Source organism: Calliopsis andreniformis, chromosome 6, assembly GCF_051401765.1.
Source record: "Calliopsis andreniformis isolate RMS-2024a chromosome 6, iyCalAndr_principal, whole genome shotgun sequence".
NCBI lineage: Eukaryota > Metazoa > Arthropoda > Insecta > Hymenoptera > Andrenidae > Calliopsis > Calliopsis andreniformis.
In genome coordinates this window covers 14,781,997-14,797,944 of record NC_135067.1, presented here as the reverse complement: position 1 = coordinate 14,797,944, position 15,948 = coordinate 14,781,997, and the positions used below count along the sequence as shown (strand labels likewise).

The 15,948-nt window shown below is 31.4% G+C and overlaps 2 protein-coding genes across 5 annotated transcripts; both read left to right on the top strand.

The window, feature by feature from the left end:
- Positions 1–188: 188 nt before the first annotated feature.
- Positions 189–7,434, top strand: Ubr1 (Ubr1 ubiquitin ligase). The gene is made up of 3 exons (XM_076381341.1): positions 189–341; positions 662–889; positions 1,132–7,434. The coding sequence occupies exon 3, from the start codon at positions 1,165–1,167 to the stop codon at positions 6,445–6,447; it is 5,283 nt and encodes a 1,760-aa protein (XP_076237456.1). The 5' UTR covers positions 189–341; positions 662–889; positions 1,132–1,164; the 3' UTR covers positions 6,448–7,434.
- Positions 7,435–9,076: 1,642 nt separating this feature from the next.
- LOC143181111 (CDK5 and ABL1 enzyme substrate 2) lies at positions 9,077–14,865 on the top strand. Of its 4 annotated transcripts, none has more exons than XM_076381343.1 (10): positions 9,077–9,645; positions 10,505–10,882; positions 10,966–11,089; positions 11,161–11,288; positions 11,488–11,526; positions 12,068–12,153; positions 12,227–12,333; positions 12,409–12,515; positions 12,599–12,803; positions 12,888–14,865. In XM_076381343.1, the coding sequence occupies exons 1-10, from the start codon at positions 9,224–9,226 to the stop codon at positions 13,026–13,028; spliced, it is 1,737 nt and encodes a 578-aa protein (XP_076237458.1). In that variant the 5' UTR covers positions 9,077–9,223; the 3' UTR covers positions 13,029–14,865. The 4 variants fall into 4 exon arrangements, with proteins under 4 accessions (XP_076237458.1, XP_076237457.1, XP_076237460.1 ...); XM_076381342.1 differs by having other exon boundaries at positions 12,200–12,333; XM_076381345.1 differs by lacking the exon at positions 11,488–11,526.
- Positions 14,866–15,948: the final 1,083 nt, after the last annotated feature.

The following is a 15,948-nucleotide window of genomic DNA, read 5'->3' as shown; positions in this document are numbered from 1 at the left end:
CCCGCAAATGGATATCCTGGCGCTGTAGTCAAATGTGAATATCAAAATGAAAAATCACATCTAATATACATGTAGTTTTGGTCTTTAAACTTCATAAGCCATTTTGTGCATTGTTCAAGCAGCTGTGCAAAAATATTACTTATCATTTCGTTTTGAGACATCAAAACTTGGTTGATTGTTGTCATTGAATATACGCGTCTTTGATGTGAACTTGTGATTACCATACGACAACGTAATTCTCAATTAATATCGTATTCGTAATCGACAAAGTCATCGACAGACTTAGTGAAACAAAGAACTTTTCGATATCTTTTATTAACCTTGGCCTGATCGTCATAACAGTAAGTATCGTCTTTAGAAGAAGTTAAAAATAGTTTGGTTTAACGAAAAGTCTGTCGCACTTATGAAATAGTTTTTTAAAAGAGTCATTTCCTTTTTATATAATATGGAAAATTTCGTAATGTAACGTTTGCTTTTTATCGTCTATGCATATTCTCATTCTGCTTCGAATTTCTGGAAATGTTATTTCGTTATTTTACTTGACACAGTCACTGTTCGAGATTATACGCAGTTGTTAATGTTTCTTAATAAGAAGTTGAGAAGCACTGTTACATTCTCGACATATTTTGTTTCTAAATCTTTGGTAACCTATTACTTTCAGATTATGGTCGAGTAAAAATGAAAGTATTATGCGTGAAATAGAAGTCATAACATAAACATTATAATTCATATGAACTAAAGTATCTCGCATAATAAAATTCCACCAAATGTTTTGGTATATCTTTCATTGACATATTGGATCAAATGACAATGTGAGAAGTGTAGTGAAATGCACCTGCTTTCCATTGATACATTATATTGAGAACTGTTCATCCTGTGTATTATTGTGGTTAGTACAGCAATGGTTATCAAGAATGTGTTTTTGTAATAACAAATTATGTTGTTGTACAAATTATAAAATAATAATATCTTACTTTTATAAAACGAAATAACAAATTTTTTTATCTACAAATTTATGAATAAATTATACAATAAATGAAGATTTCTCTTAACATATTATGTATTGAATCAGTTTTATATAAGTAATTATAGTTAGTAGTGGATTATAGTTAATAATTTTTATTATTTCAGTACACATTATTTCAAGGACTTAAATTTATCAAAATGAGTGAGGAAAATGTACAAGATTCCCCAGATCAGAACATCGAAGATGCAGAATCACCATCAAGTATACCTGTACATCCTAAGTTTAGTCAACCATGTGTAAGTGAATGGATGCAAATCAGGAAGAAAGGAGAACTGTCATGTACTCATTTCAAGAAACACTGGCGAGTCTGGGTTCCAAAGATATATAATCCAGAATTAAATCGCAACTGCTTGGATTCAAATTTTGATGATGAGATAGCACAGAAGTTACTTTTTTACACCCTAGGAGAGTTTATTTGTAATGGAGATCCAGAAGTGGTTTTAAAGCAGTTATGTCAAACAGATAACATTGTATGTGGAAAGGTATTTAAAATGGGAGATCCTACATATAATTGTAGAGAATGTGGTATGGATTTAACTTGCGTCCTATGCGTGGATTGTTTTAAACAATCAGCCCATCGTAATCATAAATATAAAATGGGTACCTCCAGTGGTGGAGGATGTTGTGATTGTGGAGATACAGAAGCATGGAAAAGTGAACCATTTTGCAATATTCATAAGGCTGGAAGTCAAGCTAAAGAGTCTCGTGGGAATAATAAATTGCCTGGAGATATAGCCGAAAGAGCAGTAGTAACCTTCGAAGCAGTACTAAGGTATTGCTATGAAATGTTGTCTTTAGAACACACAATAACCTTACCTCCTGATTTACAAGTCAAAGAAACTGATGAGGGTGACTTATCACTTTTATTTCCTTCTGATACTTTTTGTACAGTTCTTTTTAACGATGAGACTCATACGTTTGATCAGGTAATCAGTACACTTACATATGTTCTAAAATGCTCGCAAAAAGATGCTGTGGAATATGTGACAAATGTCGACAGAGAAGGTAGAGCTGTTGTAAGATGTTCAGGATTTCAACAATGTGAAGATTTGAAGTTTCATATTGAAAGACTTACTTTGAGGCACAGTAATAAAGCATTAAAGGTTCTTGTAGTCCATGCTTATATAATTGCCCATCAAACGTTCGCCATGAAACTGTTGAGCTGGTTACAGGAATTTATAAGTCTCTGTGAAGGTTTTAAATTACTTTTGAGTATTGTTGCACTCAATACAAGATTACGAAATATTTCTATCGTAGAGGGTATACTGATGAGAGATTCACAGTTGTGGAAATCTGCTAGAACAGCATGGCACAGACTGTTCATGGTTGGAATGCTTACAGTATATGAAACTAAGAAAGATTTAGCAATAGTGTTTACTCGCTGTTATGGTGCTGTCATGAAAGATTTCATAAGAGATGATCATGATCATTCATTCTCTATTGTTTCACTTTCTGTGCAGTTATTTACAGTTCCAACATTGGCACATTATCTTATTGCGCATCACGATGTGTTGTTTATTTTACTAAATACATTTATTTCTGAAAGTTCACGAAGATGTAATACCGCCGGAAAGTTGGAATTTGAAAGAAATATTCCTAATGCCTCTTTTAGAAGAGCACAGCACATACTTAATGATCTACGATATTTGCTAGGTGTTAAGCCAGAAGTTTGGACAGATGATCTAAGAAGAGGTTTCTTACATGGATTGTCATGCTTACTCACATTGTTTTGTAGTATGCAAGGTATGGATGCTGTGGTAAGGCAACTTGGTCAACATATGGAATATGAACCTGAATGGGAATCTGCGTTTAATTTACATTTAAGACTATCACCAGTTATTACTCTTGCGTTAGAATGGTGTGGTTCAGATCGAATTGTTTTAGTAAAAGCTTTTAAACTGGTTTTAAGTAAACTGTATGAACAGCCTGGTCATGAATTTGGTCCAACCCAAGTGAGAGAATTAGCAGATCATAGTGCAACATGTCTCCAATATGATGTGTCATCAGAACCAGTGTCTATACATCTTCCACTTTCAAGATTTCTAGCTGGCCTCTTTTTGTATCTCGAAAAACATAATCTACATTTTCAATATACAAAGTTTATTAAAGAGACAAAGCCAACACCAGAACAGATTATAGAGCCTGTGTTAGTGGCTCAAGTAATGATTTCACAAGTACTTGCCGGTATGTGGAGAAGAAATGGATATTCTCTGTTAAATCAATTATATTTCTACCATAATGTCAAGTGTCGTTCAGAAATGTTAGACAGGGATATCGTTTTGCTTCAAGCAGGAGCATCTTTAATAGAAAGCAATGAATTTTTAATTCATGTTTTAAATAAATTCAATCTTCTAAATTGGGCCAATCCGGATTTTGAGACAAATGATTTAAAAAATCCCGAAGAAGATAATATTAGACAAACTATTAATTTAGTTGAAGAATTTCTTTTATTACTGATAACAATAATCGGTGAGAGATCTGTACCTGGAGTTGGACAAGTTACTCCTGAAGATCGCCTGAAAAAAGAAATAATTCAACAGTTGTGTGTAGAACCCCTTTCTCATTCAGAGCTTAATAAAACATTACCAGATGATGGATCTTCAGGAACTGGAATGGAAAATGTAATACACGAAGTGGCAGATTTCAAAAAACCTTCGCAAGCGTCAGCTGGGAAGGGTGTTTACCAGTTGAAACCACACTTATATTCAGAATATAACGTATTCTTTTATCATTGTACGAAGGAAGAATTAAGCAAATCTGAAGAGGTACAACGAAAACGGAGAAAAGCTTTAGGAGAATTAGAATGTTGCCCTCCTCCTAAACTTCCAAAATTGACAGAAGTATTTAGTTTGGTAACTAATTTACTGCAGTGCGACGTTATGCTACACATTATGCAAACTGTATTGGAAAGAGCTCTTAATTTAATGGCTCGTAGTTTTTCGGAACCACAAGTGCATAGAGTTTTACATCTCATTGGATATGCTCTCCAAGAACAAGAATCTGGTTACTATCCTTTCTTTGCTTTTACGGCAAGAGCTGGAAAATGGAAAATTTATAAATTATTAGAAGACCTTCGTGACAGCCCTCGTATAGACGCTCATAAAGATTTACTGACTTGGGTTTTAAATAAGTACAGGGAAGTCGCCGGTAACACAGTTGTGGAAGTCAGTCAAACACCTGCTACGCTCCAGAAGGAAGCTACAAGCGATACTGAAAGTAGTAAAAGTGATAAGGAATGGAGAATCAAAATGGCAGCACAAAAGCGTGAGGAAATAATGGCACAAATGGTTGCTATGCAAAACCATTTTATGAAGAAGAATGCTAAACTATTTGAAGAAACTGCTTCTGATATGAATAAATCCAGTGACCTAGGTTCTACTATGGATTTAAGTGAAACTGTTCAAAAAACACCTGTTGCCCTAGGTAGTGGACAAACGGCAAGAATGTGTAAAGAAAAAACTTACACTTGCATCTTATGTCAGGAAAATCAAACTGTCACAGCAACTAGTCCAGCAATGGTATTAGCTGCGTTTGTTCAACAGTCTACAGTATTATGTCAAAACAGAGCCGATACTAGTGAACCTTGCTCGTTGTTCCTTTCTGCAAACCTAGGTTTATCACCACATACTAGTACATGTGGTCATGTGATGCACGCAGATTGTTGGCAAAAATATTTTGGTAACGTTCTTGCAAAAGAGAATAGGAGGCCTTTCCGTTTACGACAGCCTGCCAGTTTTGACGTGGAGAAACACGAATATCTTTGTCCACTTTGCGAATGTCTTGGCAATACTGTCTTACCCCTTTTGCCAGCTTTAGGAACATTACAGCCAACAGCTCAAAATCATGATCTCTCATTTGTTAAATGGTTTGAAGGTTTGAAAGCTGCGGAATGTCATTTAGAAGTAATCGGGAACAGTGAAGATTGTAATTATAGATACGATGATGAAGATGAAGATTTAGCAGCAGCAGAAATATTACAGCCGATTTATGACCAACCTGGGCCAACTCTTTCTAAAAATTTAATATCTATGATACATCTTTTCGAGGAAACGACATACACAAAAAGATTGCACGTTACGAATGACAAACGCGACAAACGTGGCAAACGTGACCCTAGTCATGCCAACCCCATGCCACTTTTAGTATGGAAAACAACGGCATATACCTTTCATGCTATAGAGTTTCTTTTACGCGACATGAATAAACCTTTATTGGGTGCTTTATCATCTAGACAAAGAGACAGTTTGGAAAGTCTCGCTAGAATTTCAGCAATTTTAGGGTCTGTATGCGCTAATAATGTAATTGTAAATCATGCTTTTTCATATTTAGCAATGGTTCTGAGAAACCTAGACCATCAAACAAGTATTCTGGACTGGGATCCATTTGGGGTCCTTGTTCCTTTAGTCAATACGCTTCCAAGTGTATTTCATGCAAAATCCGATACACCACGATCAATTATCACAGGTGGAATATGTGAATTTTACGCTTTGCAACTTGTATTTATAGCTTTAATAGTAAAGATATTAATAACAACGGATTTCAATGAAGGCATGGACATAGAAAATCAAGAAACAAATGAAGAATCATTTTCAGAGTCAATTTTAATATTGGTTCCAGTACTGGGTATTAAAATTGGTACACAAACGGCTGGTCAAATCTGGAGACGAGTGAAAGAAGCTTGTTTGCCTTTCCTTAGATGTTGCGCTCTCTATTTTCATTATGTAACTGATGTTGCAGTTCCGGAAGAATTAACTCAAGTAGATGGGGCTACATATGAAAATATTTGTGCATATTTAGGACTACCTACGACATGTGACGAATTAATAAAACCAAATATAAACATAATAATGCATCTGATAAATATTTGGATAAGCCATCCTACAGTACAGGAATACATGTCTGGAACTAGTACAGCTATAGTAATAAAGGAACCGTTGAAAGTTAATAAACTGGTCGAGCTTCCAGAAGATTACAGTGAACTGATAAATATGATATCGTCATTTACATGTCCCAACAGCGAACGAGAGGATTCTAAAAATCCGACAATGTGCCTCGTTTGTGGAGAAATGTTATGCTCTCAGAGTTACTGTTGTCAGACTGAATTAAACAAAATTATGGTGGGTGCGTGTACGTATCACGCAAGTAAATGCGGCGCTGGAGTAGGAATATTTTTGCGAGTACGAGAATGTGAAATTCTTTTCTTAAGAAGTCCAAATCGAGGATCATTTGTTTGTCCACCTTATCTTGACGAATACGGAGAAACAGATCAAGGACTACGAAGAGGAAATCCACTTCGATTGTGTCACGATAAATACAAGCAACTGAATCAAATGTGGCTGGGGCATGGACTACACGAATCCATATCAAGGGCTATCGAATCCTCAAGTAGTTTCATGTCAACACGATGGCAGCGTCTATAATCGTTTTAGGATTTCCTATGCAATCTAGCTTGGACGTTTAGTTAAAGAAGTACTAAATCTATACTTAGCGTAAGCGATCATAGCGGCTAATGTTTACGACTGTTAATTATCTGTTTGATCATCACAAGAAACTGATAAAATTATTTATTTTGAGAAACACAGCGTGGATGATGACTTTGTATATTTAAAACGATCGGATGTTATTCCCGTTATAATGTCGTTTTAGATTATTTCAGAGTTTACGGAATTTTCTATTATCATTATATAAATTAGATATACATTTCTTTATGATTATTGACAAAATGTTGTACGAATTTTGTTGCTTGTAGAAATTAGTTTGTAATGTCGTTCGACTAATTGTCACATTGTTTAACAAATTTTAAAGTCATACAAATGATCTAAAAAGTGTCTCGAAAAACTCGTCTCGAAAAATCGTCTCGAAATTTTCTGTATGTGCTGTTTTGAAATAATCTCATTTGATCTACACTACTTTTGTTGTTATTTTATGTAAAGACTGTAGATTATATTTAAAACATTTCGTGTCATGAATTGTTATATTTCTAGAAGATTTAAATATACAAGTTTCGAAAACAGATACCTTTGCAATAATGAAACGTATTTGGTTTTAGAACTATAAACAGTACCATAATATATGGATGGAAAATGAAAAATATGAGTATTGAAATAATTAGTTTTAAAAATTACAATAAATAATGTGACATAATACTTGTTTTCTCATTGCCAGTCTTTTAGTTGAACACATATGATGTAAGAAGATATGTAATTTAAGGATATTTTCTCTTTGCATAATATTAACATTGCATAATATTATAATATTTTTTATATTTAGATTAGTTTTTCCGCTTGTAATACAGCATTGTATTAACTTCTATGCTGTATGATTATTTAAAATTAGAATTATTTAAGTATAGATTTATAACATCAGAAAAACAATGTGTAAATAATAATATATCTCAATTACTTTAAGACGCTTAAAATCCTTACATAGCAATACAAACACGAATATTTTCAACTTTGTTTATGTGTGATAGATTTTGATAAATGGTAACACTGATTATTTATAAACGAATAATAATGTGTAAAATGTTTTAAAAACGTGGTTTAAGAGGAGATTTTTAATAATTAATAACAGAATGCAAACTGGAATTTCAATTGAATTTACGCGTTTAATATCTCATCAATTATTTCTAGTATTATGAGTATATGATAAAACATTATTTCATTGTCCCTTGTTACCTTTTTGTTTATTATTTATTTTATTAATTAGTTTGAATGAAAATGCGGTTAAAAAAAGTTAAAAAGCTTTTTTATTTTTATTTGCATGACAAGCTACGCGTCCCTGAATATTACGTTATTACATATTATTCTTATTAAAAGATCTGTTTTTGCTTTCGTTTTATCATAAAAACGAAATAAAACATTATCATTTTTAAATAAAAATATCAGTTTTAAAGATAAAGGGAGAAATGAAAAAATTATCATTCATAAGAGTGTATTTGAGTCGTAAAACAGATAGAAGTGGAAATCGAAGCTGGCGGCAAATGATATAGAGTTTATGTGTGATATCCCATGATATACATATACATATTTTCATTTCTCATGTATATGCATATACACACATAAGGAATACAGTGGTTCTCACTCAGTAATTAAGTAAATATGTACCCCATATCCTTCAGAGAGGAAGGAAAAGAAAGTATATTTTATATTTTTTGAAAGTCTAAAAGATTTTGACACCTCTAAATTACAGAACTAAATGTCATTTGAAACATACTAAATATGTATACGTACATATGTATTATTTCGTCGACGATTATAGCACATCTGAGACTGTGCGACTCCTCTATACTTCCACGCATCAGCGCTAGAGGGATTTTAAATTATTTCTACATTCTCAAAAGTTACCGTTTAGTATTTCATTATAAACATATTCTTTCAAATAATTATAACTTCGCCTCTAAGGCAAGACCTGCTAAATAAGCCTTATTGATTAATCCAGTTTTTAACAGGTTCTGGATAAAACGCATTTTCTTCTCTTTCCCTCTTATAATGTTTATTATTACAACGTTCACTGCACAACTGATATTTTATTGCGCCCTCTGCGTTTAAGAACGAGTGAATCATATGTTTTGTAATTATTGATTGTTGGTTGAATAGCTCATTGAAAAAATTGTATTTTATTTCACTTATAACAACCAATTAAATACTTGACAATTTGTCGCTCTGTGATTACAAACATTCCTAATCAGCAACAAATCCACGTTATAAAACTTGATGCGCAAAGTGACAGAAAATTGATAAAGTTTATTATGAAAGGAGAAACAAATAAATATACCTTCGATTAGTGAAAAAGGAGAATGAAATTTCTGGAAAATGCTGCACATTTCTTCGCTATATAGACCAGAATTCGCGCAGCCGCAGAAGTACGTAGAGGATATCACTTGGCCGCTAAGAGAATGGGTTGTAGTGTTGCGTAGTAAGAAGGAAGGTTGTTTCATTGGTGGTAGAATTTGTTTTTTAATCTTATGAGAAGAAACGGTACGATGACGAGTGACACCGGATCACGTTGGTACGTGCGCAACGCGGGAACGTCGATGAAAAATGCCAGGACTAAGTGTACGAGTGGTGATAATGAATTGTGATCCTAGTAGTTGTCCTCGTTTGATAAAAGAGTCCTTTACGGACGTTCGTCCCTTTCCTGGTCGTTTACGTCGAAATTCGGTAACACCGGTCTCACGACACGGTCAACCGTGGAATGGCAGCAGCCTTAAAAAAGAATCATTCACGCAGAAGGTTGGCCGCCCTAACGTTCCTTTCGAACATCTCCCTTGATGGCAGCCACCGCGATACTAAGCTAGCCGTTCTCACAAGGAATGGTCCTGCTCATGCTCGTACTCTAAGCGACAGTCAGGCACATCAGGCTGATGTTCGTCAAATTGACCTGGACATTTCCAGTGAGGACATTCTTGATGACTCTACGGAGGAGCATTCAATACACCCATCTGTAAAGCAATCATCCTCTCCGCAGTTAGCATCTAAGAGTGTTGAACACAATTCTTTTAGTTCAAATTCTGATGGGCTGTTGACTCCTGCAAAGGCAGCAGTGGCTGCTTTTCTCGAACAGGAAAGAAATTATCCGCAACTGTCTACTGGATTTCATAGTTCGTTCAGAGAACGGTAATCATTTCTTTGAGTTCCTTTGAGGATAAGAACGATACATTTCTGTTCTGCTTTTGTCGAGTTTGTTTATTTGTTATACTGAGTGTTTACATGCGAGAAATTTGCTTTGATAATGTTGTTTGTAGTATGTTAAAAAGCAGAACAGGTATGATCTAAAGATAGCCATCAGACTCTGTGTATGTTCCATATTTTATTTATATTTTGTAAGTAATTATGAGTTTACTACATATTTATGTCTATCCGTGGAATAAATTACCTTATGTCAACAAAAAAATGAATTGATGTGATCTCATTTGTAATCTTAAAAATGATTATAGTAATTGTAAATTTGGTTATTTGTCATATAAGTTCTAGAAACGCAATATTGTATAATATTAAAGATTGTTTTTATTTATTAAATTTTTGGTACCAAATGACTAGTATTCATAACACATTTAAACAAAATATAATAAATATCTGGAGTATCAGAAAAAGTTATTCTTTTTTGGAACCATATCCACATGTATTTTTTTTAACATACTTATATCATTTTTATTAAAAAGGAAATATTTACAATACTATGAATGTACATGTTAAATGCAACTTTATTGTTCAATAGAAGCATACATTCAATTAGACTAATTCAATTGGTAAGAAGTTGCAATGGTATTGTGTAATACACTAATTGTGTTATATATTAGATGATGTAACTAATGTTTTAGAAAATTACAATAGTTTACAATAAATATTTTCAGTCATTAATATTTCCAATAATCAAAATTTCAAAAATGTAATATCTATACTTTTTAAAGTGTATATTTAATCATGTATACTATTACATAATAAGAAGGAAAATATATGTATTTCTGTTCCTTAGTACTAGCACTACTGGTAGTGAATATTCTTTGCCTGAAAGGCGAGTGGGGTCTTTACAATATAAAAAGCGTATAACTCATCAGACATCTACTCTTTCGGAAGATATTAAACATCAATATAATAGTTCCAATGAGAGCATTGGCTCTTTACGTTCTAAACCACAGTCTACAAAATCAAAAACAAAGACATCAAATAATACACAATCTGGATGTGCAAACAGTGGTATAATACCAGAGGTCACACGAGAATTGCGTTTAATGCAGCATCCTATAAATGGCTACAAGTTTGGAGATGATAGACTGGTTTTGGTTTCTAGTAAACGTGTGCCATTCCTAGTATTCTCTGCTCTTCCATATAATAAAGGACAAAGATCTAGTTGGTAAGATAAGATTTGTCATATTTTGCAGTATGAAAATTGTATGAATGCATTTGCTACAGTCTTCCCTTTTTCTTATTTTTTAGGTCTGAATTGCGTAAAGATACAGGACGAAGAAAAAATATTTCTTCACAAAGACCATTGTCTGCAATAAATGATAATATTGATCCTTTTGGTTTATTGGGTATAGAACGTGCTAAAGACGGCCAGGTATATAAATATATATATAAATTTATGTTATCTCAATTTTAAAGTGTACTTGATTGGTTCATTTGTTTTAGGAAATATCTTACGGACAATTGCTTGTTCCATCTAGGCAATTTCAGAAGGACAAAAAATTACACTTTAGTGATAACGAGGCTATAGAACTTACACATGTAATACCTACCAAACATCCTATGGTTTCAAGGTATTCCTTAAATAGTAACATATTTTTGTTGTCTATAATGGAATTTATGTGATTGTTTTATTATTTTTCCACATACTTTATATTATTATATATTTTTTTTAACATCCTCATTCATCTCATGTAATTCATGGATGTTTCTCATAAAATAGCATATCATTCATTCCTGTTATAACAAAATGTTTCAACCATATTTTTGCAGGACAAAAACAATTACATGGAATGTGGATCACTCTAAATGGTAAAAATAGCACGATATTATAAAAAAAATTGGAATAGGTATTAATAGGAAAAAAGTAATAATGTCTACAAAATTAAAGGTTTTTTTTTTATGTAATGTATATACTTAGTTAATTAGAATATAAATGTATATTGACACGTAATTAGTATTTTTTATTAATTTTTTTAATGTAACTTTGTAGTGAATCTACATAATTTTTTTGAAAAATAAATTAAATTGAAATTAAATACTTTCAATGAGCAAAATTGTTTTGTTACAGTAAGAACCTCGGACTTTTGTTACAATTGAACTATTTAGTAAAAATGAATTATTTAGGTATTATCGTTCATGTACCTGCACTATCATTAACATTTTCATTTGTACACGTTCACACGTCTGCATTTATAACTTAATTACTAATTACTGTTAGGAATTTAGTACATAATTAGTATTTACAATATTAGCCATAATCGGAAAGTAAATATTTTGATTGCATGTTTAGAATTTATATAAGAATTTATGGCTTTTCTGTTGAATTTTAGTGCATCATGATTTGTTATAGGTGTCTATCCTACGATACAGCTACGCATCGCACTCAACATTTAACGCCCGAATCTCCACCATTATCTTTTAATGCTGAATCTAAAGGTATGTATTTACGTAACATCTGAATTACCTAATCTATAAAATGTAGAACAAGATTTTGTCTTCGATATTGTAGCTCATGACTGGGATGAACAATCATTGCAATACAACCCTAATTTGCTAGATGATCCGGAACTAATAGCTGGTAAACACAGGACGCTACTTACGTTTACATCATACATGGTATTTATTTATATATGTGGTATAATATAGCAATAATTGTTCAGCAATGAATTAGTTTTGTCTTTGATGTTTAAGGCGTCAGTTATTGATTATGTACGACCATCTGATTTGAAGAAGGAATTAAATGATAAATTTAAAGAAAAGTTTCCGCATATCCAACTCACTTTGAGTAAATTAAGAAGGTCAGTAGTAAATACTATAATAAATTATAAGTATATATACATTTACGACGTAAAACTTAACAGTGTTGTAATATTATGTTTAGTTTAAAACGGGAAATGAGAAAAATAGCAAAAATGGAGTATGGTGTTGATCTCTTGACGGTAGCAATGGCTTATGTATACTTTGAGAAACTAATTCTTCGTAATGTTGTCACAAAACAAACACGAAAATTATGTGCTGGTGCATGCTTGCTTCTTGCAGCTAAATTAAATGATGTTAAAGGCGATATTCTTAAATCACTAATAGAGGTATTTATTATTCATATTATTTTGCTGTGTGAATGAGTTTTATATATCGACTATTTTTATTAAACTTCTTTTAAATAATTCCAGAGAATTGAAAGTGTATTTCGTTTAAATCGCAAGGATTTGATAACTTCTGAATTTGCTGTTTTGGTGGCCTTAGAATTTGGTTTACATCTCCCAACATGGGAAATATTTCCGCATTATCAGAGATTAATATATGAATCTTGATCTTCTTTGAAATCGTGTCGTTTTAAATAAATTTGTAATATTTTTCTTACGAGATTGAAATTTTCTAACTGATTGACAAGTACAATACGCGGAATTTTTTGTATACAAAATGTACAAATAAGAGCAACAAAAAGAAAAAGAAAGAAACATGATACGATTACAAGGAAATGTATTCTGCAATATGATAAAAAAAATATAATTAAGGATAATTATATTTTTTTTTTATCAAATCATTCTTAATTATCAGCTTTTTATATCCATTATAGAATTCTTCGATATAGTACAGTATGTATAATTAATTTGGTTTTCTATAACATTCATGAGCTTAATGTGCACAATTGTAATCAGAACGATTATACAAGTAGTCGAACTTGGTGCATATGAAGATTATAAGAATTACAAACTATAGTACACGTGCTCAGAACACATTGAAAGTTGAATGCTTTCTCTTTCAAGTACTTATAAAGTTTTTTACTTTAGTGTTGTTTTTCAATACATAAGCGTCTCTTTCAAGTATAGTACTTATTGTGGTACTTATTATAGTTACATAATACTTATTTCTCAAAGCTTAGAAATATGATAATCTTTTAAAATAAATTATGTATATTTGAAAAATTACGAAAAAACGTAGCAAATGTTACAGCTGGTGAGAATTTTCCAAACCCTAAATTTTAATGTATATAATCTGGAATTATAAGCAATTTCAACATTTTGTAAATGTATGGAAATTTTGCCACTTATACAAGATTTTTAGTTTCGCATATATTTTTTGTGGAGTCGTTTTTATTGAAGAGAAAGATACATTTGTTGTATCAGGCAGCTGATTAGGGAATTAATATTCACAATCGTTTATACATGTATATACATTCAGAAATGCTGAAATTGATTCTGTGTGTATAGCGGGATATGTGATAAGTAATAATTATTTTATTTGTACATTTAAGTAGTAAGTTTTTGAAATTCCTTAAAAGGTAAATGTTATATTCTGTTTTAGCCACACTCTTTACTTGTCTGATTTTTTTTTTGACTAAGAATACGAAGAATAGAAGAGAAAGTAATTGAATAAGTACATACATATTAACACATAAATGTTTTAGAACTACATTTACATAAATGTTCTCTTGTTTATCAAACTGAATGAAAAGATAGTGGTACATGTTCAACTTTATGCTTAAAGATCTTTTTTTGGCTCCTCCATATGAACTCAGTTATTTTATCTTCTATTTTCTTTTTGTCTAGTCAATATGAATATAATTTTTTGTTCATTTATACACTTATTAATGTATATTGAAATGGATAAGATTGGTGCGTTTAAAGTGCTATAACGTCTTTTGTACATAGAAAGAACAAAAATTTGTAACGACAGAAAGTCATTTTTTTTTTTTTAAATTTAAGTGTTATAGAAACTTTTTGTTATACTTTAAACATATAATTGTGTTTGTAGTATAGTGTTACATGCACCGAAGTGTCAAGAATTGCACATATTAATAAGCGAAACCATATAATATCTGAGGAAAATTAGATTGATAATGACGCAATTCCCTTAAGGAAACAACATACATTTTATAGTAAACTATTAAAAAATTGTGCTGTGTATGGTTAAATGTTCTTTGTAATCCAAAGTAAAACACCATAATGAATGGTGCTGTAACTTCAATTTCAATATCTTGGCACACTTGCCCTAATCACACTTAACATTGAAAAAATAATAGAGAAATGTCTCAATTTGTCAGATAGTTATTTTTGTATTATTTGTTTTTTCAGCTTTTTATTTTAGTTGTATATATAATGAGGTAATATAAATGATTAATATATTGAATATTGTTCATAGAGATAATCATAATTGTGATAGCTTTTTTAAAATTTTGTTTGTTGATCTAGATTTTAAGGTATTTATTATCTTTATTTCCTGCAAGAGAGTGCTTATGCGTCTTATAAAATATGTGTACAGAAGTTGATAACAGTATTTATCACATTTGGACGTTAAGTTTTAATTCAAAGTTCTATATTAATATGTTACACTTACATATTAATCCTAATAGAAATATATATTTGTTTTATTATTATGTAAATATACTGTAGTAGGATTAATATGAAATCAAAGGTATGAAAATTCCTACTTTGTCGTAAATGTTCTTCTCATCATAAATATTTATTATAATATAAAAGTACGCCTGTAAAGGAGGAAAGCTTTAAAATTCATTATTTTCCGTCTTCTATGTTTCAAATGTTCAATTCTTGATTTTCAATACAGATTTTTTCTAATTTTTTGTTTCAAGTAAATCTACGATAAATCAGTCTGTAATGTAAGATATTACTGGCAAGGACATAAATTTATGTTCTTCACAATCAACTACATACATTCTAGGAATTCTCATAATATCCATAATTAATTTTATTTATCACTCTTGATCTTGTTTATTCGTCATTTTCAATTTGTACCTTGCCTGTAATGTCATAAGATGGAGAATGTGATTTACATTGTAAACCAATATGTTAACAGGATTTAGTGAGTAGATCATAGCTATGTATACAATGTACGTACAAGGATTTCACAGTCAAAGTGGACTAACTCTACATTTTTTCAATTTAAATTGCAGTTTCCTGAATTTCATTAAGATTAATTCCGGTGCCATACTGTTACTATAGTTCTCTTTAGGTAACAGTACAAATTATAATCTTTTTTATCTACTTCAATTTCTTTAGCTTTAATTTTTGCTTATTTTCCTATTTTGAATGAAGGAACTACTTTAGGAAAAGTACTTGGTGCTGTAAATATTCTTTTTAAAGTTAGAGTAAGTGTTTATTGTTAGAGTGTTCGATTTCACATGTGTATTTCAAAAATATTAACAATGTATTCAGTTTGGAAGAAAAGCAAGTGTAACAAAATAGGACATTCAGGGTAATTTGATATAGACAC